The 24,930-nt window shown below is 40.5% G+C and overlaps 7 protein-coding genes and 1 pseudogene across 8 annotated transcripts; 6 read left to right on the top strand and 2 right to left on the bottom strand.

Annotated features, from left to right (window-relative positions):
• The window catches only part of LOC128369469 (histone H2AX-like), a 46,938-nt pseudogene that overhangs the window by 8,947 nt on the left and 13,061 nt on the right, over nucleotides 1-24,930 (top strand).
• On the top strand, nucleotides 441-6,204 carry LOC128369446 (histone H3-like). The gene is made up of 2 exons (XM_053330494.1): nucleotides 441-583; nucleotides 5,738-6,204. Exons 1-2 carry the CDS (start codon nucleotides 535-537, stop codon nucleotides 6,148-6,150), a joined length of 462 nt encoding a protein of 153 aa, XP_053186469.1. The 5' UTR covers nucleotides 441-534; the 3' UTR covers nucleotides 6,151-6,204.
• LOC128369439 (histone H1-like) lies at nucleotides 2,927-3,636 on the top strand. Its single transcript, XM_053330480.1, has one exon. The coding sequence runs from the start codon at nucleotides 2,934-2,936 to the stop codon at nucleotides 3,540-3,542; it is 609 nt and encodes a 202-aa protein (XP_053186455.1). The 5' UTR covers nucleotides 2,927-2,933; the 3' UTR covers nucleotides 3,543-3,636.
• LOC128369470 (histone H2AX-like) lies at nucleotides 4,994-23,070 on the bottom strand. Its single transcript, XM_053330518.1, has 2 exons — nucleotides 22,685-23,070; nucleotides 4,994-5,399 (listed from the first exon to the last, which is right to left on the bottom strand). The coding sequence occupies exons 1-2, from the start codon at nucleotides 23,062-23,064 to the stop codon at nucleotides 4,994-4,996; spliced, it is 786 nt and encodes a 261-aa protein (XP_053186493.1). The 5' UTR covers nucleotides 23,065-23,070.
• On the top strand, nucleotides 10,741-11,055 carry LOC128369477 (histone H4). Its single transcript, XM_053330526.1, has one exon. The coding sequence runs from the start codon at nucleotides 10,744-10,746 to the stop codon at nucleotides 11,053-11,055; it is 312 nt and encodes a 103-aa protein (XP_053186501.1). The 5' UTR covers nucleotides 10,741-10,743.
• On the bottom strand, nucleotides 11,989-12,357 carry LOC128369466 (histone H2B 3-like). The gene has a single exon (XM_053330516.1). The coding sequence runs from the start codon at nucleotides 12,355-12,357 to the stop codon at nucleotides 11,989-11,991; it is 369 nt and encodes a 122-aa protein (XP_053186491.1).
• On the top strand, nucleotides 18,964-23,816 carry LOC128369473 (histone H3). Its single transcript, XM_053330522.1, has 2 exons — nucleotides 18,964-18,982; nucleotides 23,401-23,816. The coding sequence occupies exon 2, from the start codon at nucleotides 23,406-23,408 to the stop codon at nucleotides 23,814-23,816; it is 411 nt and encodes a 136-aa protein (XP_053186497.1). The 5' UTR covers nucleotides 18,964-18,982; nucleotides 23,401-23,405.
• On the top strand, nucleotides 21,241-21,911 carry LOC128369437 (histone H1-like). 2 transcript variants are annotated; one of them, XM_053330478.1, is made up of 2 exons: nucleotides 21,241-21,759; nucleotides 21,802-21,911. In XM_053330478.1, the coding sequence occupies exons 1-2, from the start codon at nucleotides 21,241-21,243 to the stop codon at nucleotides 21,847-21,849; spliced, it is 567 nt and encodes a 188-aa protein (XP_053186453.1). In that variant the 3' UTR covers nucleotides 21,850-21,911. The 2 variants fall into 2 exon arrangements, with proteins under 2 accessions (XP_053186453.1, XP_053186452.1); XM_053330477.1 differs by having other exon boundaries at nucleotides 21,241-21,911.

The following is a 24,930-nucleotide window of genomic DNA, read 5'->3' as shown; positions in this document are numbered from 1 at the left end:
TACTAAAACTTCAATAAAGTTCATATAAAAATGCAAAACTTTGACATTTATAGATGAGATTATGCTTCTTTATTTTAAGTGATTTATAAGGGAAAACATTCAACAACATCATATTTGGTGATTCAAACTTCTTCAATGCGAGTATTTCTCTTTTGTCTCTTTTATATAATTGACTGTCAGAGTTTTAGACTTTTTAGGGTGAATCAAACCAAGACATTTACCAGCATTAAATTGAGCTCTGGGAAGATAATGTAAAAAAAAAAAAAAAAAAAAAAATCTGACATTTTCGATAATAAATACATGAATGTTGAAAACACTGTTAATATAATAGTTGCAGGTCTAACTCCCTCTCCAATACTGGTAAAAAACTTTATATGGCATGACATACACTCACCGGCCACTTTATTAGGTACACCTGTCCAACTGCTCGTTAACGCAAATTTCTAATCAGCCAATCACATGGCAGCAACTCAATGCATTTAGGCATGTAGACTTGGTCAAGACGATCTGCTGCAGTTCAAACCGAGCATCAGAATGGGGAAGAAAGGTGATTTAAGTGACTTTGAACGTGGCATGGTTGTTGGTGCCAGACGGGCTGGTCTGAGTATTTCAGAAACTGCTGATCTACTGGGATTTTCACGCACAACCATCTCTAGGGTTTACAGAGAATGGTCCGAAAAAGAGAAAATATCCAGTGAGCGGCAGTTCTGTGGGCGCAAATGCCTTGTTGATGCCAAAGGTCAGAGGAGAATGGCCAGACTGGTTCGAGCTGATAGAAAGGCAACAGTAACTCAAATAACCACTCGTTACAACCGAGGTATGCAGAAGAGCATCTCTGAACGCACAACACGTCGAACTTTGAGGCGGATGGGCTACAGCAGCAGAAGACCACACCGGGTGCCACTCCTGTCAGCTAAGAACAGGAAATTGAGGCTACAATTCGCACAGGCTCAGCAAAATTGGATAATAGAAGATTGGAAAAAGGCCTGGTCTGATGAGTCTCGATTTCTGCTGCGACATTCGGATGGTAGGGTCAGAATTTGGTGTAAACAACATGAAAGCATGGATCCATCCTGCCTTGTATCAACAGTTCAGGCTGGTGGTGGTGGTGCAATGGTGTGGGGGATATTTTCTTGGCACACTTTGGGCCCCTTAGTACCAATTGAGCATCGTGTCAACGCCACAGAGTATTGTTGCTGACCATGTCTATCCCTTTATGACCACAGTGTACCCATCTTCTGATGGCTACTTCCAGCAGGATAACGCGCCATGTCATAAAGCGCGAATCATCTCAGACTGGTTTCTTGAACATGACAATGAGTTCACTGTACTCAAATGGCCACCACAGTCACCAGATCTCAATCCAATAGAGCACCTTTGGGATGTGGTGGAACGGGAGATTCGCATCATGGATGTGCAGCCGACAAATCTGCAGCAACTGCGTGATGCTATCATGTCAATATGGACCAAACTCTCTGAGGAATGTTTCCAGTACCTTGTTGAATCTATGCCACGAAGGATTAAGGCAGTTCTGAAGGCAAAAGGGGGTCCAACCCGGTACTAGCAAGGTGTACCTAATAAAGTGGCCGGTGAGTGTATATTCTCACATATACATCACAGAACCTTAAATGGCCTTAAATTGGCTGTAAAATAAAATACATTTTAAAAAATAAATTGGTAAATCTATTTCTCCATCTAGTTTTGTTGTTGTAAACGAAATAACACAATATGAAGTCAAATAACACATATATGGGGGAAAGAAAAAAACCTTATATTTTGTTTTCATATAGTGAACATAGAACAAAAGGAAAATGTGTTTCATGAAACACTTTCAAATGTTTTATTTAATCATTTCCCCTTAAAATAAACATGTGTGCCCTATTTAACTTTCATAAATATGGAAATACATATTATGTGCAGATATTTATTAAATATAATGGAGACAGTTAACTCACTTCAGCAGAGTCTCTGTAAAACACTCTTGTAATGAGAGTTTTGAAGGATTTTAATATTATATTATATTATATTATATTATATTATATTATTATTGAAGGTCAACAAGAGCAGAATAAACAAAAGAAATAAAAAGTACAACTGAAATACTGCAGTAAAACAATCATGAAATGTGTTACAATAGATCAATGATGCGTTCATTGTGCAAACACGTAACTTTAGTTTTTACAATGTAAAGGATCCACCACTTCCACATTACCACACTGCCATTTGTATACTGTTTGTTCATTACTAGTAGGTGAATACATAATACATGTAACACAGATATGTTTCACCTACTGCAGAGGACAATATTGCGGATTATTTTTTATTAAAAATAATTATCCGAAGAACAGGAAAAATATTTACAGCCACAGAGCAGCTCTGACAGGAAGTCTCACTGAACTGCTTCATCAGCCTGATCAGTGTGTTTGCTGCTACCACAAAAGCTTCATTTTATTACAAACTGATGACCAACAGATGGAAGTTTTTACTTTTAGTCTGTGAACAAACATGTGAGCCAGCTGGAAAACTGCTTTTGGTGGAGTTTGGATGTATTTTACAGTATTTTAGGAGAGAAATGAGAGAGAAAAGCCGCTGAGCAGTGCTGTCCGCGGCGGTGAACAGGTGACGTTTGTTTGCTCCACAAACTAAATGCAGAGAGCATCAGAGCTCTACATGACTTCTATATGAAGACAAACATGTCCGCTATCTGCTGTCTTCACTGTCAGCCTTCAACACTTCTCTCACACTTATTTTTTTACTGTTTTCTCACTAGCAGAAAACACAAGTGTTAGACATTCACATTGCTCACAGGAGCCAGCAGCGGGACTGAGTCTACACGGTTCTCATGGTGTGTTTAAGTACAGCCTCCTGCCTGTGACTCTGCATCAGTCTACTCAGACTCTGGGATTCACGTAGAACTAATCCTCGACCAAACTATGGCAGAAGTAGCTCCAGCTCCCGCAGCCGCCCCGGCTAAGGCCCCCAAGAAGAAGGCAGCAGCCAAGCCCAAGAAGACTGGCCCCAGCGTCAGCGAGCTCATCGTTAAAGCTGTGTCCGCCTCCAAGGAGCGCAGCGGAGTGTCTCTGGCCGCCCTCAAGAAGGCTCTGGCTGCCGGAGGTTACGATGTGGACAAGAACAAGGCCCGCGTTAAGACCGCCGTCAAGAGTCTGGTGACCAAGGGGACTCTGGTCCAGACCAAGGGGACCGGGGCCTCCGGCTCTTTCAAGATGAGCAAGAAAGCTGAGGCCAAGCCCGCAAAGAAAGCCGCTCCTAAAGCCAAGAAGCCCGCCGCCAAGAAACCCGCAGCAGCTAAGAAGGCCAAGACAGCAGCCGCTAAGAAATCCCCCAAGAAGGTCAAGAAGCCCGCAGCGGCCAAGAAAGTAGCCAAGAGCCCCAAGAAGGCCGCTAAGAAGCCTGCCAAGAGCCCCAAAAAGGCCGCAAAGAGCCCCAAGAAAGTGGTCAAGAAGGCTCCCGCAGCCAAGAAAGCCCCCGCAAAGAAGGTGGCCAAGCCCAAGGCAAAGAAGGCAGCACCCAAGAAGAAGTAAACTCTCATCACTCTGAAGCCCTCAACCTCATCAAAGGCTCTTTTAAGAGCCACACACCTTTCTATAAAGAGCATATTCCTAATTGTGTTTTTATAATATAATCTCTTGAGTTGCATGAACTGATGTATATTATTTTTGTAAACCTTTTTTTTTTAAATAATATATTTATAGACATGTTATCAGATTGACAGGAGATGATTACATGATGATGATACCAGTTTATTGAAATCACTGTTTTAGGAGGACAGCAATAGTATAGGTTATTCATTATTAGTAATTATAATTAAGTCACATAATATTTAATGTATGTTTGAATGTTTTAGGCTAAAATAGTATTAATGTTTTAATGACTCATTGTTGGGAACAATGATTGTCAATTTTATTATTTTGATTTATGCCTTATTCGTATATAATTATATAATCTGAGGTATACCTCAACCCAAAGACTCTGAAGAGTCATACACCTTTCTATAAATGACTTCATAATTGTGTTTTTTATAATGTAGTCCTTTCTCTTGGGTTCCATGAACTGATTTTATTAAAGTGTACTTTTTATAAATATCATTTATTTATACACATTATATCCGTTTGAAAAGAGAGGGAGCTCATTTGTTCCTCTCAGGTGTTTCTGTGGAAAATGAGTGACTGCAGTTATTTATGTTGTCAACTCAGGTATATTTTGTTCATCTCAATCTTGTATTTTCTATAACATGACAAATGAGTTTACTATAAATGTCCCATTTTACACAAATGTCAAATCCAGTTGTAAGTGTCAACATGGTTTGAGCAACAGAAACTCACTCAGGGTGACATGTTACTGTAAATTTCAAATTAGATTGTTTGACTGATAAAAGACAAGTTTTCAGCTCATCAGCAATTGTACTTAATTATAAATCATAATTGCTTAATTTGTGAGTTATATAGACTAATACAGTATCATTGATACTTGTTCATATAATATATAATATGAACAATGATTGTCAATATTCTTATATTGACATGTGCAGCAACTCATGAATCATTCTGTGATTTGATGTACAAAATGTTTTTTTTGTTTCCTCATTTTCTTAATTGACCACCTATTTTAGTAAATGTATTACTTCAGTGTAATAAATCTGCTGGTTGAAAAGTTTAACCATATAAAAAGGACATGACTGTTTCAAGACATTGTGCATCCAGAAAGGTTGCAAACAACATCCTTGGATAAATATACATTTCAAGAGTATTATATTCTAATGTGAAAAATTCAGGTATACCAGTTGGCAATAATAAAACGTATTGAAATATATTTTTGTAGCGAACAGCAAATCACTGTATATTAAGGGACGATAGATCATGGTCCTAATATACGTTTTAAGTACAGTTTGATATACATGAGGATGTGAGCTCTTTATCAAGAGTAGGGGGCTCTTAAAAGAGCCTTTGTGTTGTTGAGGAACCGGGGCTTCGATTTACTTCTTGGCGGGTTTCTCGGTCTTCTTGGGCAGCAGCACAGCCTGGATGTTGGGCAGCACACCACCCTGAGCGATGGTCACTCCGCCCAGCAGCTTGTTGAGCTCCTCGTCGTTGCGGACAGCCAGCTGCAGGTGACGGGGGATGATCCTGGTCTTCTTGTTGTCGCGGGCAGCGTTTCCAGCCAGCTCCAGGATCTCAGCGGTCAGGTACTCCAGCACAGCCGCCAGATAGACGGGGGCACCGGCACCAACACGCTGGGCATAGTTACCCTTCCTAAGCAGTCTGTGGACACGACCGACTGGGAACTGGAGCCCAGCACGGGAGGAGCGGGACTTTGCCTTAGCACGGGCCTTACCTCCGGTTTTGCCTCGTCCACTCATGATTTCAGTTAATTTCGAGAGTCTCAACTCAGAAAATGTGGTGCAGACTGCGGAAACCTCCTTTATATGTACACGGAGGAGGGAAAGGACTGATGCCCCACCCACCAGAAAAGAGGCTTTCAGCAGCGCTGTGGAGGGGGAGCCGCTCTCATTTTGGCGGACTTTTTCAAGCTACCTTCGTCCAATAAGCAGCGGAGCTTCAGGCTCCTGCAGGCGGTGCTAAGCTCCAGGAAGAGCCGCTCACCAATCAGGACCCGGAGGTCTGAAGCAGCGTCACAGCTCCGCAGCCGCTCTGACTATTTAATAGCAGCGTGTCTCCTCTTCTCAACACTATTTTCTCCTGATCAGAGAAACGAGAAGCAATGGCAAGAACCAAGCAGACAGCCCGTAAGTCCACCGGAGGCAAAGCCCCCAGGAAGCAGCTGGCCACCAAGGCTGCCCGTAAGAGCGCCCCGGCCACCGGTGGAGTCAAGAAGCCCCATCGTTACAGGCCCGGTACCGTGGCTCTCAGAGAGATCCGTCGTTACCAGAAATCCACCGAGCTGCTGATCCGCAAGCTGCCCTTCCAGCGTCTGGTCAGAGAAATCGCTCAGGATTTCAAGACCGATCTGCGCTTCCAGAGCTCCGCTGTCATGGCTCTGCAGGAGGCCAGCGAGGCTTACCTGGTCGGTCTGTTCGAGGACACCAACCTGTGCGCCATCCACGCCAAGAGGGTCACCATCATGCCCAAAGACATCCAGCTGGCCCGCCGCATCCGTGGAGAGAGAGCTTAAATTGTCTTCTCCTTTATAAACCACAACGGCTCTTTTCAGAGCCACCTCACTCTCCCTAAAAAGCTACTTCCTTTGGTGTGTATACACAATTTCTTAGATTTTGACACATTGATTCTAATTTTTTATCATGATGTTTTCTATCAGTTTACGCAAATTCAAAACACAATATTATAATATCCATCATATTGCAAAACTTAAAGATGTTTTGGGAATTAGGGGCTTAGTAAATTGAAGAGTGTCACTGTGTTCACATTTTTCTAAACTGAGAGGATATGAAGTCTCACTGTATTTTGGCCACTTCAATCTCATAAACATATGAGTCCCAAGATCACTCTTTGTTGTGTATTATATTATAGTATACATTGACCACTTAATTTACATGATGAATGTGTTTTTACTAATCTGGTTAATTGGTGTCATCAGTGCAGCTCCCCCCTTAACTGATTGATAATATCTACACTGTGTCCTTCCTGTGTGATAGTCATCATGTACAGTTTGGTTATTGATCATGTAAGAAGTGTGTAATAATTGTGTCCAGTGAGATGACAGGGTAATATGAGCTCTTTAAGATATGATGGAGCCCAAGAGCTTTGAAGGTGATGATGTTAAATTGTACTATAATCTCTGTCAGATTCCCAAAGTTACTTTGCCACCAGGAAACAGGTGACTAGTGTTTTTAAATTAGACATGGGCTTCATTGTATAAAATGTGTTGAACACACAGTATCTATTTAAAACGTCCCCTCTTCCTGGAATGAACCAGAGCTTGGTAACTCCCTCTTCTTCCTTCTCTCGAACACAACAAGCTCTGATCTGTCCACATATATCCATATTCTCTAACCCACATTTTGGTATAAAGATGTTTTGTTGAGTACTGAGACACATAAAACAACAGATATTGTATCATCATGAATCTGAAGTCTTTGAAGTCTCTGTTTAGCTCTGTCACCTCTTAGTCAGACGGTTCTGGGTTGTAAAGTTTTTTTTTCTTTTTAAACATATTTTTTATCAAACTTTTTCCAAAGCAGTTGTGACAAGGACGATACAAAACATGGCACTAGCAAAAGTGCACCAAATACAGGCAGTAAGACTTACTTCAGAGGCAGGAAAAAGCGAATCACAAAAGAGAAAAAAAAACAAATAATAATAAATGATAATAATAATACAATAAAAAGTAAATAAATAAAAAAAATGAAACAAATAGACAATGAATAGATTGGGTGTTCAGGGAGTCCAAGGAGGACAGCATAGTACATATTACATGTCAGTATATCAAACTGCGGCTCTACATCTTTTGTCCAGACCAGATCCATAAGCCCTGATCTCAACCTACCAGATGCAGTGGCACCCAGGTAGTCGAGAAACGGGTCCCAGATCCGATAAAATAAGAAGGGCTTATCCTTCAACGCTGTAGCGAAAGCTTCAAATGGAATGACATTCATCACAGTTTGCTGCCACTGAATGAGAGTAGGAGCCTTATCGGTGATCCATAAGATCACAGTGCACAGTGCAGCAGGATGTGCAAAAGGTCTCTGTTGTGAAAGTCAGCAGGTAACTCATCACTTAGTCCCAACAGGCAAGTCCTTGCGCCCAAATGCAGGTGGCGCCTAAAGATTACATTAACTGTTGAATAATTGTAATCCAGAACTGTTGGACGTGAGGACAGCTCCACAAACAATGAATAAGTGATCCGACAGAAGATTGACATTTAGTACATAGCTCTGACAGAGTTGGATTCATTCTATGTCTGGCTTCGGGAGTGATATAGAGCCTGTGCAAAATCTTAAATTGCCTCTCTCATGCAGAGTTAGACATCAGGACAGTGGAGGGCTGGCCACACAGGGCATTCCAGTCTTCAGCCTTTATTGTACCCGAGTCAGATTCCCATCTGTGTTTCACCTTGTCAGAATTATCTGCATTAAAATTACAGAGGGTCTTATAAAGCTAATTTAAGTTGCGTGTCATTTACCAATAGGGACTCTATAGGAGAAGTAGCCAGACCTCCAGTGAAATCTTTCAAATTACACAGAACAAAATTTCGAACTTGTAAGAATTTAATAAAATCATTATCGGTGATTCCATATTTTCTTTTCATTTGTTGGAATGTAAGGATCGAACCTCTCTGAATCACGTCCCCAATAACTTTAATACCCTTGTGCCTCCAGGCTGCGAAACCTGGCTGAAGTCCAGGTTGAAAGTCAGGGTTTTCATGAATAGGAGTTAATAGGGAGAAGCAATTACTGTACCCTTCCAATTTCCTGACTTTACGCCAAATGTTCAACATATTCTTTAGAATCACATTGTCTTTCACAAATTCTGCAAGGGGATGCTGCCTAAAGAGGCTGATTCGCAACTGAGCCAGGTAGAATTGGGGTCATCTATGAACCATTCCAGAAGAAACTTAAACTGTGCAGCCCAAAGGTAGGATGAAAATGAAGGCGCTGCTAAACCACCGTTTTTGGGTTGTAAAGTTTTAATCGAGACTTAATTAAAACTGCTGTTTTATTTTTGGTCAGGGTTTAATTTCTAAATCCACAGACTGTATGTTGTGTTGAGTTTTTGATTATTTTGATATGCTTAATATTCAACAAAGAAATGTATCTAAAACTGTCATGATTAGTGTTCACAGGAAGTGATTCATGACCATTTCTTAAATTCATGATACAAATACACACATGAAAAGTTGCATTCAGTTTAATACAAATTAACATCAGAAGAATTCAAAATGTTAATTCATTAGGAGTTAAAATACATTTAGTGAAGAATAATGTTGTTAAGTTCAAGTCAAACTCAGTTTCAAATAAAATAACAACAAATTCCAAATTCCAATAGCTTATATCAAACATGATATAAGCTATATAAAAGCTTCATTATGGAAACATATACACAATGGAGGACGCATTTGGGCAAAGCCACAAAAATAATAAAAATAAATAAATAAAAAAACGGAGGGGTATTGCACAAAAGTAGAATAAAGAAATCCAGGATAACTGAGCAAGCGCAGCTTGATCTAGTCTGACCGGAGGATCTTGGCTTATTCGGTTGCACGTTTGCTGAGCCAGGATGAAAAGGCGCGGCTATGTCAAGCCAGGTGTAGATAGCTGGGATAAGTGCGTGTTCACGGCATTCTCAAATAGACCCATGGCATCGATCACAGAATCACAGATTGGAAAATGGAAAGGTGTCGCACGTCATTCTTCACGGCCGCTGAACAACAGCTCCTGATGGAGTTTCATAAAGAAATTATAAGAAAAAAAGGCACCACAAGCACAAAGCACTGTAATCAAGGAAAGGGAGAAAGCCTGGCAGACAATCGCGGACCGGCTCAATACCTAAGTAGTGCAATTAATGTACAATTAATGGGTTAAGTATAGCTCAGTGGGTAGAGCACCTGCCCCGTGTGTTGAGGCTACAGCCCTCACTGCAGACGACCCTGGTTTGAATCCTGCACCAAGCACTCCTATCCTACTTGTCATTCCCCCCTCTCTGTCTCCAGTTTTCCTGTCTCTCTCCACTTACCTGTATATCAAAGGTAAAAAGCCCAAAAATATACTTAAAAAAAAAAGTGCAATTAATACAACAGTGCTCCACTAGAACTGTCAAAATTACAATTAAAGGACTAAAGAAGTTACTGTCCAAGCCCACTAATCAACAGTTGTACACTTTGATTTAAATGTGACAAGTATGTGCATGCTACTCAGGAAATATAATTAAGTGCAAACAATTATTATAATTAGGTGTAGGGCAGGGGGAGGGCACATCTGCAGCTGCAGGATGCACTTCTGCAGATGAGGAGACAGTGTTGCTGGACTCCAGGCTTTAGGTATCATGTCAATTTTATGGAACTGTCTTGCCTTGTCATTTAGCCCATAATGGATATGAAGTCAGTGATTTGGTGCTAATAGAAAATAACGTGTAACAGGACCCAGACGCTGCTCAGCCTCAGAAGCAGCCAAGTAATATTGTGAGTATCGGCTAGTAAATAGTACAAAGTAAATCTACTGTACATTATACACAATAATGATACCACATGAATGACTATAAAATGACTGTTGCAATTAAACAGTCAACAGACTTTAATGAAACGACAATATAGTCTATCTGTAATATTTTAATGCAGGATAATTAAAATAGTGCAGCAACATATTTAGAAAGACCATGGAAATGCTGTAAAACCCATTAATTTGTCACAAGATTGACAGAACTGCCAGATAAATCCCTGAGAATAATCTTAGCCTGGTTGTTAGCCTGGTCTGGAGCAGGCTAGCTGCAGAGAATAAATCACCATAGTAACCGGGCCGGGTTAAATTTAACCTGCTTTCATGCAACCGACTTGAGGCTAAATTCAGCCAGGATAACTAACATATCCCGGCTTAATCCCTTATCTTGGTTTCGTGCAATACCCCTCGGGTCAAAAAGGAAGAGATCACCCTGCCTTAGAAAAACTTCGTGGGAGGATCTGTTGAATCTGATCCCGCCCAGCAAAGTCCGCGCCAGCTGTCTTCATTTAGGTCCGCAGACAAGCTCTAAATAGCGAAGCTGCACACCATACCGCACATTCGTCTTTTGACTTGTTAAAAGAAGATTAGTAAAAATGAGTGGAAGAGGCAAGGGAGGAAAGGGACTCGGTAAAGGAGGCGCCAAGCGTCACCGTAAAGTTCTCCGTGATAACATCCAGGGAATCACCAAACCCGCCATCCGCCGTCTGGCTCGCCGCGGTGGTGTCAAGCGTATCTCCGGTCTCATCTACGAGGAGACCCGCGGTGTGTTGAAGGTCTTCCTGGAGAATGTCATCCGTGATGCTGTCACCTACACCGAGCACGCCAAGAGAAAGACCGTGACCGCCATGGATGTGGTTTATGCTCTCAAGAGGCAGGGACGCACCCTGTACGGTTTCGGAGGTTAAATCTGATCCTGACCTGCTGATAGTCAAACAAAAAGGCTCTTTTAAGAGCCACCCACCTCCTCTAAGAGTTGTCCTTATGCTCATGATAGATGTAGTTGCTGTTTAATAACGTTTTCGTTTCATCTTTATGCAATAACAAAACAAGAACTGTATGTTACCACCGAAATAACAAATGAATAAATTATCAATTTAAACTACATATTCTAGTCAATGCAGTTAACCCTGGGGAATAGATACAAGTCTAGCTTGATTTATTTTGCCTGAAATGGTAAATCTGTAAATAGACTTTTCAGTTCACAAATGCTTCCTTTGTCGTTTTAGAAACACTGACCCAATCTGTCAAAACTATTTTCCGAGTTAGACAACACTCCCTTTTTTGCAGTATCTGATCCTCGTTGTTGTGATCAATGGGAGATTTGACGGACTGTACAACTAGCATTGCTCCTTGTAACCCTCGACCCACCCAGCCTGGGAAAAGGGGCAATACATTTTAAATGTCCAATGTTAGTATTTCATAACACTAACTTCACATTAGTACAATCATTCATTTCACTTGAGTCTGTACAATAACTGATATCACCGTTACATATTTGTTCCGTTTTGTTACTCCCGTTTAGTTTGCTGTCCGCTGCAATAATGCATATTATCTCACTACGGGACTAACATTCGTTTAAGACAAGTGAACATAAGTAATTTTATACATTTTAGGTTGAATTCCTGGCAATTACTGAGTGTTATACATTTATTGGTATAGTATGAAGCGTTTACACTATAAAAAGGTCGAGGCTTCCATTAGTCTTTATAACAGACAATTTATCAAGCATGGACACAAACAGTTTCATGAGGTCACAGTTAAAAGGAATAAAGCTCTTAGTTGAAGGAGTGGGTGGTCCTGAAAAGGACCTTTGAGTTGTTAGTACAAACAGCACTTGTTTACTTGGAGCTGGTGTACTTGGTGACGGACTTGGTGCCCTCAGACACGGCGTGTTTGGCCAGCTCACCGGGCAGCAGCAGGCGGACAGCGGTCTGGATCTCCCTGGAGGTGATGGTGGAGCGCTTGTTGTAGTGAGCAAGGCGGGAAGCCTCACCAGCAATACGCTCAAAGATGTCTCCAACAAAGGAGTTCATGATACCCATGGCCTTGGAGGAGATACCGGTATCAGGGTGAACCTGCTTCAGTACCTTGTACACGTAGATGGCATAGCTCTCCTTCCTTGTCTTTCTCTTCTTCTTGCCGGTCTTGGTGGCCTTAGACACGGCCTTCTTGGAGCCTTTCTTGGGTGCTTTGACTGGATCGGGCATGGTTATCTACGCAGATTTCCACAGACGAATAACTTCAATGGCTTCAACCAGCCTCTAAATGTTCATCTGATGCAAATTAACTGTGCTGTTGCTCGAATAGGATTGGCTTTCTTGTTAGTGAGACTGAGCATGCGCAGCACAATACACCGCCCCAACCTTTGAGGAACCATCTGAGCGCCTTTTTACTAAAACAGCACCAACCTCATTTGAAGAGTATCCACTGTTTATAATATAATATGCTTTACAAAAATCCATAACTATAGAGAAATAAACATATTGTATTTAGATTGAATATTCCACAACCTGATATGTTTTACTGATCTATGATAAAACATACAAATATTCATAAATAATTTCATCAATCTTTAAACCACATAAATAACAATACTACTCTCTCATGCTGGACTCAGCTGACACATGAAGATCATGTTTCTCTGAGCTCCACAAAAACAATAACGGTGATTCCTGCACTCTTATAACAGGATGTCATGTCACCTTTTATTGTAACTATTGATTTATAATATTTTCTGTTCTATTTCTTTTCATCCTTTGTTATGTTCATGTTTAGGACTTTTTAAGGTGCGCAATTATCATCCCCACCCTCCATGACATGAGGAGTGCCAGGTGAATGAGTGTAATCATGAATGTTGACTGAAAGGCTTAGAATGAAAGGGGATGTTCGCTTTAACTTATTTCCTTGTTATCTTGTTTCCTTCACAAAGGGGGGCGGGGAGGACTGGTGTGTGTTGAAGTGATGATGGACTGTGTTGGCAGTGGAGCATTGACCACATCAGCCTCGCCCTTAACCTGATACCGATGAGTGAGTCATGAGTCATGCTTCTGAGGAAAGTCTGAGCTTTCATGGCTGACTGAAACATAAATTGCAATGAAATAAAATGTACGTGGCCTTGTAATACTAGTACTTTTGTTGTTGGTTTATTCTTCTTTTTTGAACACTTGTTGTTAGAAATAAACACTACTGAAGATAACATCCTTACATTCTTACTGATGTGCTGCAGTCGTCACATACCAGCTACACTTATGATTCAAGTTATCAGGCTATATAATAATGTTGTATAAAAATCTCCATCCATACCAATAACTAATAAGATATGTATTTGTGTTGTAATTTCTATTTAGAGCAGAAGTAATGCATCATTTTCTGCATGGGACTTCAGAAACGTGTCTTTAGTTCAAATGATTTTTATATGTTGATGTTAACCAAGATCTGATACCACAATCAGACAATCAGAATGAAGAAATGAAACCATTAGGACATTTTCATGTGATAATTATTCTGCAATGTGTTCACATCAGTATACACACCCTCAGAGAAACCTCTGCATTACTGCTTTATTTAGTCTTGTCAGTCTAGATGTCAGACAGAGAACATCAGAAAGCCTGAACCCTTTAAAAAAAATCAATCACATTTGTTAAAGCTTCTGTTTGTTTAAAGGGTCATTTCACCCAAATTAAAAAACAAAACAAAAGCAGAACAGACAAAACTTAATATTCAAAAGCAATTCATTGTATGTGAAATCTCTAATTTGTGAGGCACTAATTGAATGTGTTTTAAAAGTATATACAAATATCAATAATATACAGTATTACAATCATTTCCATTTCTTACTCCAAATAAACAATTTAAGTGTCAATTATTACTTCCTTCAAGAAAATGGAAAAGTACTGTTATGAGAATAAAGCTGTAATTAGCTTGTCCTTATGTTGGCACCAAATGTGCTGTGAAAGTTATCAGTATGTAGTTTCTCAGGGAATAAGAAAGTATTGAAGCAAATATAATTTATATGTCAACAATCCTTGTTCAAATGTGGAGAGACCTGTTCTCAAGAGGGAAGGTATGTTTGTGATCTTCTTGATTCTCAACGCCTCTTTTTGCTGGGTGATATAAAGGTTGCACGAGTTTGGACACAATACAGTTTAAGTGTTGAACCTTCAGTGTGAGAATGGAGACTGTTGTGTTTTTCCCACTGCTGTTGCTGATCTGCTCCGTCTCCACAGATCCAGTTACGAAGAACGCTGATTATAAAGAGTCTTACGATCATCGTCCATTGAACATCCCTGCTGTGCTGAGAAAGATGGAAGCCTCACTGGCTGCTCAGAAGGCGGAGATAAGGCAATTACAAAAAGACAATGAAGGTACAGTATAATATCTGAAACTATTTCAGTGTTTCCTCTGCAAATTAAGCTTGAAAAATAATCAACAATTATTTCAATAGTTTTTGTGGGCTTTTTTGTAATTATTGAGGCCAAACATGCATGTTGTAGCAGTTTCAGTGGTCGAGACTATGAGGTTGTTACACCAGTTCTACAAGATTTGCAACAAAATGATTTAAAATATTTTGGGTTTAATAGGATCATCTCTTATTTGAAGAGTAGAAAATTACATGTTCACAACACTAGATATGCCAACTGAATGGAGACTATTTTTTTGACTAGTGAGTGTCTTCAAGTCTGTTAGTGTATGCAGGAATCAGACTACCCAACACTTATGAATTGGTCACCATGTAAAAATAAGCAACCACAGTTCCATAAATTCTTGCTGTGTCTTGGTTGCAAAACTGTCAACACTACAAACATGATCATGATCAATCATCGTTCACAACCTTGCTCAAGTTCCTAAAGTCGGAGGAGGCTGGTATGGACTGTCTCTCCTTCAAAGGTTGTGTTTATACCTGGCATTAACATACACCTCAGCTTATCTGAGGCACATTGCTTTTTACACCTGTCTCTATAATGTGTCTTGAGCTGACCACGTGTGTCCAGGTTTTGTTGCTGCCTCCATCACTTCTGCATCAAACGGCCCCATTCACAGTTATTAAGTCAGTCAGACAAGCACTGGATTTGTTGTTAGTGAGAGTTAAAGAGCTAATAAAATGTTTCAAGCACTGATTATTACTGTCATTAACGCACAATTCCAACTGTAAACAGAAGATCTTGTGGAAGGAGAAATGATTAGGTTTTGGGAATTGTTTACACTGGTAAATGCAGACACAAAGATATGGTTTAATATCAGTTGGTTTAATATCAGGAGCTTTCCTGCAGAAACAGACAATAGAGTGAATCATCTGTCAAGCTGCTGTGTGACTGATAGATAGAAGGTGTGGAAATATGGAAAAGATATATATTTATTTCATGTGAAAAAGAATAATAATATCTTAGGTAAACGTTCCCAGCAGAACAAGTGTGTCGTATCTTCATAAAAGTTTTTTTTTTTTTTTTTCAAAATCAGGTTCATCTTATATTTGGGCTAAAGTCAAACCAAACTCACAGTGTTATTGATGTTACATTTTCAGCACAGGCAGAAAAACAGAAGACTGAGTTGGACATGCTGAAGCAACAGCTACAAGGTATTGTGTAGAAATCATCACTGTATCTGAAGTCCTTCCTTTTACAGGATTACTTCATTGTCTCATACAAACTTCACCTTCCTGATTACATGTGAAGTTAGTTGTGAAGTGTTAGAAATGTAAAGTTATTAAATCAAGATTTTTTTTTCTTAATGAAATGCTTTTGTGTTCTTGATTTGATATATAGTTATTGTTATGGGGAACATTTGTTTTCTCTTTAGTTAATTAATAACATTTTTGCAATCACAGCACTTTTCAGTTTACACACTAATGGTCATTTTAACTGTCAGTAAAGATGAATGTGTTTGATAAGTTAAGATGTTTTGCTTTAAACATATGCTGCATATCTGAAATGGTGGCACTAAAATAATAGTTGCTTTATAGCTTAGCTTTATAACTTGCTTTTTGCTTGATACAATGTAGTGTGTCTATGGGTGGGACAGGGATGTCTTTTGACATGATGTTTAGCATTTGGGCGTGGAGGCGTATAGGTTTGTGCCCTCAAACAGGCCCATTAGCCTCACTGCCCATGACAGCTCTCTCTCACTCTCTCACTCTCTCTCTCTCTCTCTCTCTCTCTCTCTCTCTCTCTCTCTCTCTCTCTCTCTCTCTCTCTCTCTCTCTCTCTCTCTCTCTCTCTCTCTCTCTCTCTCTCAGCCCGACAAGTGGCTTTCTCAGCTGCTCTGTATAATGGACATGGTGATGGATATTTCGGACCCTTTAACAAACAGATACATTTGGTCTTCAAATATGTCGCCACAAACATCGGACAGGCCTACAACCCACACACAGGTACCTGAACTCACAAACTTCAACAGTAAATGAAGCTTTTTCTACAATGTTGATGCCAACCTGACTGACCGAAGTTACATTTCTATTTAAAATAACAAGACAAACCCTGAATGTCTCACAGGTGTTTTCACTGCACCGCTGAGAGGAGCCTACCACTTTGAGTTCCATGTGGGTGTTCATGGAGACGGGAAACATCCTGCAACAGCCTTTTTAATGAAGAATCAAGATATTAGTGTCAGTGTATATGAGCTACAGACAGCACATTATGGGTCTGCCTCTAATGGTGTCACACTGATTCTGGAGGTCGGAGATCAGATGTTTTTGCGTATGAGTGCTAACTCAAGGCTGTATGATGATCGCTTTCACTACTGCACCTTCAGTGGTCATCTGATTTTCGCCATGTGAGACGGAAACAGTCCCTCTCTTTACCATCATCACCTGTATGATGAATGTTATTGTTGTCTTTAATCAATCTTGCACTAATGTGATGCTTGCTCATGTGAGAATGTTGGGTCTCTTTAAATCACTTTAACCCTTCTGTTGTCCTGGGAGGGAGGAAGGAAGGAAGGAAGGAAGGAAGGAAAGAAGGAAGGGAGGAAGAAAAGAAGGAAAGGAGGGAGGAAGGAAGGAAAAAAGGAAGGAGGAGGAGGAGGACGAGGGAGGGAGGGAGCGAGGGAGCGAGGGAGCGAGGGAGCGAGGGAGGGAGAAAGGAAAAGAGAAAGGAAGGAAGGAATGGAGGGAGGAAGGAAGGAAGGGAGGGAAGAAGGAAGGGAAGAAAGGAAGGAAGGAAGGGAGGGAGTAAAGATGGACAGAAGGAAGGAAGGATATAGGGAGGAAGGAAGGGAGGAAGAAAAGAAGGAACAGTCAAAACAGATGGGGTCAATTTGACCCGGGAGGATGACAGGAAGGTTAAAGAGTATGACCTGCTCTATGTGCCTTGAAATCATTTTTGTTGTGATTTGGTGATATATAAATAAAAAATTGATTAATTGGTTGATTGATTGAAATGAAATGATCTTAAATATAATCTGATTATTTTGAAACACTGTCTGTGATTAATTTCCCTCGTTCTCTGTCATGTCAATTAAAGCTTAAACAAATAATTGCAATACTTTTTGTGGACATTTCTTTATTGTTTATTGTTGTAATGTTAACATTAACATATTCAATAAAATGTCTGTTTTCTTTGAAGAGTTTGGTCACAGTCTCCATCTCTGCTTCACTCAGGAAACAGTTTTGGTCCTCTGTCTTCTTTTCTTTAATCAGCGATTTTCAAAATTATTGCAAATCTTCCATTTCATTGTAAATATTTATTACCCATGCACCATATATTTTACTATTTACTGAAACTGCACCAGTGTTTCGCCTGCAAAGATAGATTTAAACACTTGAGAATGCAGTCATTACACTCTCAGACAAGCAGCAAACCACAAACACAATAACAATTCAACATCAGGGAAACAGCTGGTTTTCTATACAAACTACTGAATGCAAATAACCTTAAGACAGGAATGCAATATCTATTAAAAATCAATATATAGTGTCCCCTGACATGTCGACATATATTTCAAATAATTTCTTCCCACTTGAAACACATTAATTAACATATTAATAGAGGATAAGCTGATTGTGGCCGTCTCTGCTCAGTGCACACCCCAGGCTGTAAGGATGGAGACCTGTCTGCTTGGAGTGACTGGTGAGTTCAACCTGAGACGGTATAGTTCCATGTGGGTCAGTATTTAGATGTGAAGTTTCATAATTTTTGTGCACTAGCTTGCCTTTCTGCTTTAAGTCTGTTAGATGGGAGAGAGAGAGAGAGAGAGAGAGAGAGAGAGAGAGAGAGAGAGAGAGAGAGAGAGAGAGAGAGAGCTGTCATGACTCTGCAGGAGGCCAGTGAGGCTAATGGGCCTGTTTTAGGACACAAACCTGTACGCCTCCACGCCCAGATGGTAAACATCATGTCCAAAGACATCCCTGTCCCACCCATAGACACACTACATTGTATCAAGCAAAAAGCAAGTAGATAAAACACACTAGTCTGGTAGTAATAAAAGAAAAGCAGAAAAAACAAAAAAAAAAAAGAATAATTATCTGAGCCTCATTTTAAAATGTATATTCCTAGTGGACTTGAGTCAGTTTCATACCAACAACCTTTCACCCTGAAAAAAGTTGAGGAGCTTTTAACCTCCACTATGTCCCTGGTTAGCAGGATGAAGGTGCCCTCTTGTGCATTAGTTTTCAGATTTCAATGAGCTGTTGTGATTTTCACTAGAGGAGGACATGTAAAGATTTCATGGAGTGTTTTGGCAGCTTTAAAACATATCAGTGAAGAGAGATTTAAATATATTTAATATCACATTGGGTCAGTTTTTTTCAAAGAATTTCATACATTTCAGGATTCCAGGATTTACATTGAGCTCAAACTGAGGTGTGTACATTTTTGATCATTCTTGTGTCAAGCATCAGTTTTCAGATTTCAACTGTTGAGCTGCTGTGATGTTCACTGCAGGAAGACAAACGTCACATGTGTCTTTGGCAGCTTTAAACCATGTCAGTGAAGAGAGATTTAAATATATGTAATATCACAATTAGAATTTACACTGAGCTAAAACTGATGTGTATACAAATAATCTACACCCAATTGTATTTACAGAAACAGCCTGTGCCACAGTACTGTGCAGACAAATGAACACACCTCTAGTCTGGTCAGTGGACCCTCTACTGTTCAAGTTCACTCTGTCAGTTTTTGAAAGAAATTTTGAGATGGATGAAAGTTTGAACATTGATATAAACTATAAACATTTATCTTTTATTAATATATATGACGTAGAAATCTACAACCATGCCCATGCCATATACTTTCCTTTTGTCATACAATCTCCCACTGGCCACAGTAATGAGGACCTGTCCCTGTGATAAAAAGTAATGAAAGTGTATTAAAGAAACGTACACACAAAGGAGTGATTGACGTTCAATCTCTCCCAGAGTCCATTGAACCGAATATTGCTACACTGTATAATTTGACCACAAGGTGTCGCTGCTGTTACACTGAAGTTTACATGTTAAAAGTTCAGAGCTGCTCCTGTCTCAAAATATCCTGCTTTGATTTTTACAATGCAGTAAATATATAATACATAGAGACTAAGTGACTTACGTTTCTGCCTAAAACAATGTATTTTCAAGTAGGAGGCAAATGTTCACGTACATATATCAGTTCACATGTTGTTTAATACACAGTTTAGAACATACAACAAAATACAAATATTGATGTGTTCAGACTGTCAAATAAACTCATGTGTCTAAGCATTGTGAATGTTTTTTGCCCATGTTAATGATCAGATAATGGTTTAAGAAGAAAGTTCAAAGTAGGTTATACAAGTGGAAACACATGCAAATAAACCAGAAAAAATCATGAATTTACTGTAGAGATAAAAATGAGCAAGTCCATTATTAAATATCATACACAAGACAAGATATGACTGTTTTTATTCATCTTTCATATGAAATCCAATCAACTAGAACATATAGTATACTATGGATAAATAATCAACATACACAACAGTGATATCATATTCATAATTTGAGGTTTGAGACAAAAAAGAGAACAATGCAAAGACTAACAGGAAGTCCAAAAGTAATTATAAATATGTGAAGCAAAATTCCTTGTAACTCATTTAAACACTGCTGTTTAAGAGCCAGGAAGCTATTTTCACATCTGGTCACATATTTAAATTAAAAAGTAAGCATTACTAAGTGATTAATAAAGATACCTTTTATCTTCATAAGCCATCTTAAATTGATTTAAATGTTAGTGTATACACAATTCCTTTTATATGTGTATAATAAACAGAGCTTCATAGATCATAGCAGCTCAGCATAACCTCTGTAAAACACTATAGTACTCAGAGTTTTAAAAGACGTAAATCTAGATTTTACATCAAGTCAACAAGAGCTGAATATAAAGAAAGAAGAAAAAACACCTTTAAATTAATTACTGCAGCAAGACAATCAAATGTTAACTGATAACTGATCCACTGCTTCCAAATTACTGTAGAACCATGAATAATAAGTGTGACACACATGTTGCACCTATTGCAGAGAACAGTTTTGCAGATTATTTATAATGAAAGCCATCCTAAGAATAATGTTTACAGTCACAGAGCAGCTCTGACACGACGCTTGACTCAACAGCGTCGACAGCCTGATCGGTGTGTTTGCTGCTACCACAAAAGCTTCATATTACTACAAACTAATCACCAACAGATGGAAGTTTTTACTTTTAGTCTGTGAACAAACATGTGAGCCAGCTGGAAAACTGCTTTTGGTGGAGTTTGGATGTATTTTACAGTATTTTAGGAGAGAAATGAGAGAGAAAAGCCGCTGAGCAGTGCTGTCCGCGGCGGTGAACAGGTGAGGTTTGTTTGCTCCACAAACTAAATGCAGAGAGCATCAGAGCTCTACATGACTTCTATATGAAGACAAACATGTCCGCTATCTGCTGTCTTCACTGTCAGCCTTCAACACTTCTCTCACACTTATTTTTTACTGTTTTCTCACTAGCAGAAAACACAAGTGTTAGACATTCACACTGCTCACAGGAGCCAGCAGCGGGACTGAGTCTACACGGTTCTCATGGTGTGTTTAAGTGCCGCCTCCTGCCTCGTACTCTGCATCAGTCTACTCAGACTCTGAGATTCACGTAGAAGTAATCCCCGACCAAACTATGGCAGAAGTAGCTCCAGCTCCCGCAGCCGCACCGGCTAAGGCCCCCAAGAAGAAGGCAGCAGCAAAGCCCAAGAAGACTGGCCCCAGCGTCAGCGAGCTCATCGTTAAAGCTGTGTCCGCCTCCAAGGAGCGCAGCGGAGTGTCTCTGGCCGCCCTCAAGAAGGCTCTGGCTGCCGGAGGTTACGATGTGGACAAGAACAAGGCCCGCGTTAAGACCGCCGTCAAGAGTCTGGTGACCAAGGGGACACTGGTCCAGACCAAGGGGACCGGGGCCTCTGGCTCCTTCAAGATGAGCAAGAAGGCTGAGGCCAAGCCTGCAAAGAAAGCCGCTCCTAAAGCCAAGAAGCCTGCCGCCAAGAAACCCGCAGCAGCTAAGAAGGCCAAGACAGCAGCCGCTAAGAAATCCCCCAAGAAGGTCAAGAAGCCCGCAGCGGCCAAGAAGGTAGCCAAGAGCCCCAAGAAGGCCGCTAAGAAGCCCGCCAAGAGCCCCAAAAAGGCCGCAAAGAGCCCCAAGAAAGTGGTCAAGAAGGCTCCAGCAGCCAAGAAAGCCCCCGCAAAGAAGGTGGCCAAGCCCAAGGCAAAGAAGGCAGCACCCAAGAAGAAGTAAACTGTCATCACTCTGAAGCCCTCAACCTCATCAAAGGCTCTTTTAAGAGCCACACACCTTTCTATAAAGAGCATAATCCTAACTGTATTTTCATAATACAGTATTTTTAGTTTCATTAATTGTGATCATTGTGTTTTCACTTAATATATTTATAGACATAAACTTGACACTAGAATGAGCTCATTGCATCTGAGCAGCACCACATACAATATATCACTTAATTTGACACATAGGCCTATATAGATATAACTTTCAGCCATAAAAGTTAATGTTGTAACATTCTGGAAAATTATCACTTATGTTTATTATGACCTGTAAAAGGCATATCACTTATACTGTTTATTACTTAAGAGCTTATTGTTACTCATTTTTACAGATTAATTTATAATTACAAAATGTGTGAATTGTGTAGGCTGAATCTGTATGATGTACACTCAGACTTGGTATAGTATTTATATTTAGTTGTCAATTTTCTCATTTTGATTTATGCAGTCCCTCATCATTCTATAATTTGACGTACTACATAATTGCTGTTGATAATTATACACTTGTATGGACTTTATTACACATTACACATATTAACATAAGTGTTAATAGGTCTGTTCTATAGATATATGTTCAGAATTTACCTTATTTATATTTTTATGAATAAATATATATATTTTATCACTTTGTGGATGTCAGCAAGTCTTTAATATTTAGTAATGATAATTAATAAATCATGGTCCTACAGTAAATTCTAAATTAACATACATGAGGATTTAGACTCTTTATCAGAAGTGTGTGGCTCTTAAAAGAGCCTTTGTGTTGATAAAGAACCGGGCCTTGAATTTACTTCTTGGCGGGTTTCTCGGTCTTCTTGGGCAGCAGCACAGCCTGGATGTTGGGCAGCACACCACCCTGAGCGATGGTCACTCCGCCAAGCAGCTTGTTGAGCTCCTCGTCGTTGCGGACAGCGAGCTGCAGGTGGCGGGGGATGATCCTGGTCTTCTTGTTGTCGCGGGCAGCGTTTCCAGCCAGCTCCAGGATCTCAGCGGTCAGGTACTCCAGCACAGCCGCCAGGTAGACGGGGGCACCGGCACCAACACGCTGGGCATAGTTGCCCTTCCTCAAATGCCTGTGAACACGACCGACTGGGAACTGAAGCCCAGCACGGGATGAGCGGGTCTTTGCCTTAGCGCGGGCTTTGCCTCCGGTTTTACCTCGTCCACTCATGATTGCAGTTGTTTTCTAAAGTATCAACTTAGAAAGTGTGGCGAAAACAGAGAAACCCTCCTTTATATGTACACGGAGGAGGGGAAGGACTGAGGCTTTCAGCAGTGCTGTGGAGGGGGAGCCGCTCTCATTTTGGCGGACTTTTTCAAGCTACCTTCGTCCAATAAGCAGCGGAGCTTCAGGCTTCTGTAGGCGGTGCTGAGCTCCAGGAAGAGCCGCTCACCAATCAGGACCCGGAGGTCTGAAGCAACGTCACAGCTCCGCAGCAGCTCCGACACTTTAAGAGCAGCGTGTCTCCGCTTTTAAACACTATTTTCTCCTGATCAGAGAAACGAGAAGCAATGGCAAGAACCAAGCAGACCGCCCGTAAATCTACCGGAGGCAAAGCCCCCAGGAAGCAGCTGGCCACCAAGGCTGCCCGTAAGAGCGCCCCGGCCACCGGTGGAGTCAAGAAGCCCCATCGTTACAGGCCCGGTACCGTGGCTCTCAGAGAGATCCGTCGTTACCAGAAATCCACCGAGCTGCTGATCCGCAAGCTGCCCTTCCAGCGTCTGGTCAGAGAAATCGCTCAGGATTTCAAGACCGATCTGCGCTTCCAGAGCTCCGCTGTCATGGCTCTGCAGGAGGCCAGCGAGGCTTACCTGGTCGGTCTGTTCGAGGACACCAACCTGTGCGCCATCCACGCCAAGAGGGTCACCATCATGCCCAAAGACATCCAGCTGGCTCGCCGCATCCGTGGAGAGAGAGCATAAATTGTCTTCTCCTTCACAAACCACAACGGCTCTTTTCAGAGCCACCTCAGTCTCCCTAAAAAGCTGTTTCCTCTGTCTTGTTTTTATTCATTTGTTTAATTTCCACACATCAAAACTAATCATGTATTGGTGCGATCAGTCAACTCTAGTTCTGAAACACAATATTGTAACTTTATCAGTGTGGAAATGTGAAGTCACACTGTTGTAGGCTTTGGACATATTTACCTCATGAACATACATTTCTATATATATATATATATATATATATATATATATATATATATATATATATATATATATATATATATATATTTTTTTTTTTTTAACTATACAGCCTGCCCATATATACTGCACATCACACCAGATTCATAGAGAAAGGACACATTACATTTCTTCCTGAATCAGAACTGTATAAAGGAAGTCCATGCTAGGGTGTTGAAAGATTGGTGATCACATTCAATATTATGATGAACAGTATCCTTAACTGATTGATATGACCTGCACTTTGTCCTTTCTGTCTGACACAGTCTACATCTACAGTTTGGTAAACAAGTTATGGTTACTGATCTCCATTGTAGTGTATGGTGGTATTAGTTAATAGTTGCAAGAAAAGGTGTGCTACTGTCTAAGTAAAAGTGTAACTACTGTTTTGTGTCCAGAGTGCTGGACCTGTGCTTCTACTGAGCTCTGGATAGTAGTCTGTCTTCTCCAAAATCATCTTCACAGAAGAGACCTGCAGGAAGACTCTGTGCAAAAACTGATGTAAATTTTAGTGAACCTGGTACTCTTCTCTTCCGTCTTTCCCATGTGACATGAATGCAGCATCAGTGTTACAGGCTGTGACTTCTGTGAACAAATTGGTATACACTTTTCCTCTGCAGACACATTGGCTCTTTTCTCTGCAGGCATGTGATTGAAGTGGGCGTTTTACTGTCAGACTCAAAAACAGAGCCCAAGACCAGAGCTGAGTTCTTAAAATATTCATGTCAAGTCACTCTGAAGTGGACAAATGACAAATCTAGGGCTTTATATTATAACAAAAAGTTATATTCTTTGTTTCAACAACAAACTCTCGTCTCAGGTTCTCAGTCCTCCAGAGTAGGAGTGTACCTGG

This window comes from Scomber japonicus, chromosome 12 (genome assembly GCF_027409825.1).
Source record: "Scomber japonicus isolate fScoJap1 chromosome 12, fScoJap1.pri, whole genome shotgun sequence".
In the NCBI taxonomy this organism is placed as follows: Eukaryota; Metazoa; Chordata; class Actinopteri; order Scombriformes; family Scombridae; genus Scomber; species Scomber japonicus.
Note: the sequence above shows the minus strand (reverse complement) of the source record. Positions and strands in the feature narration are given on the sequence as shown.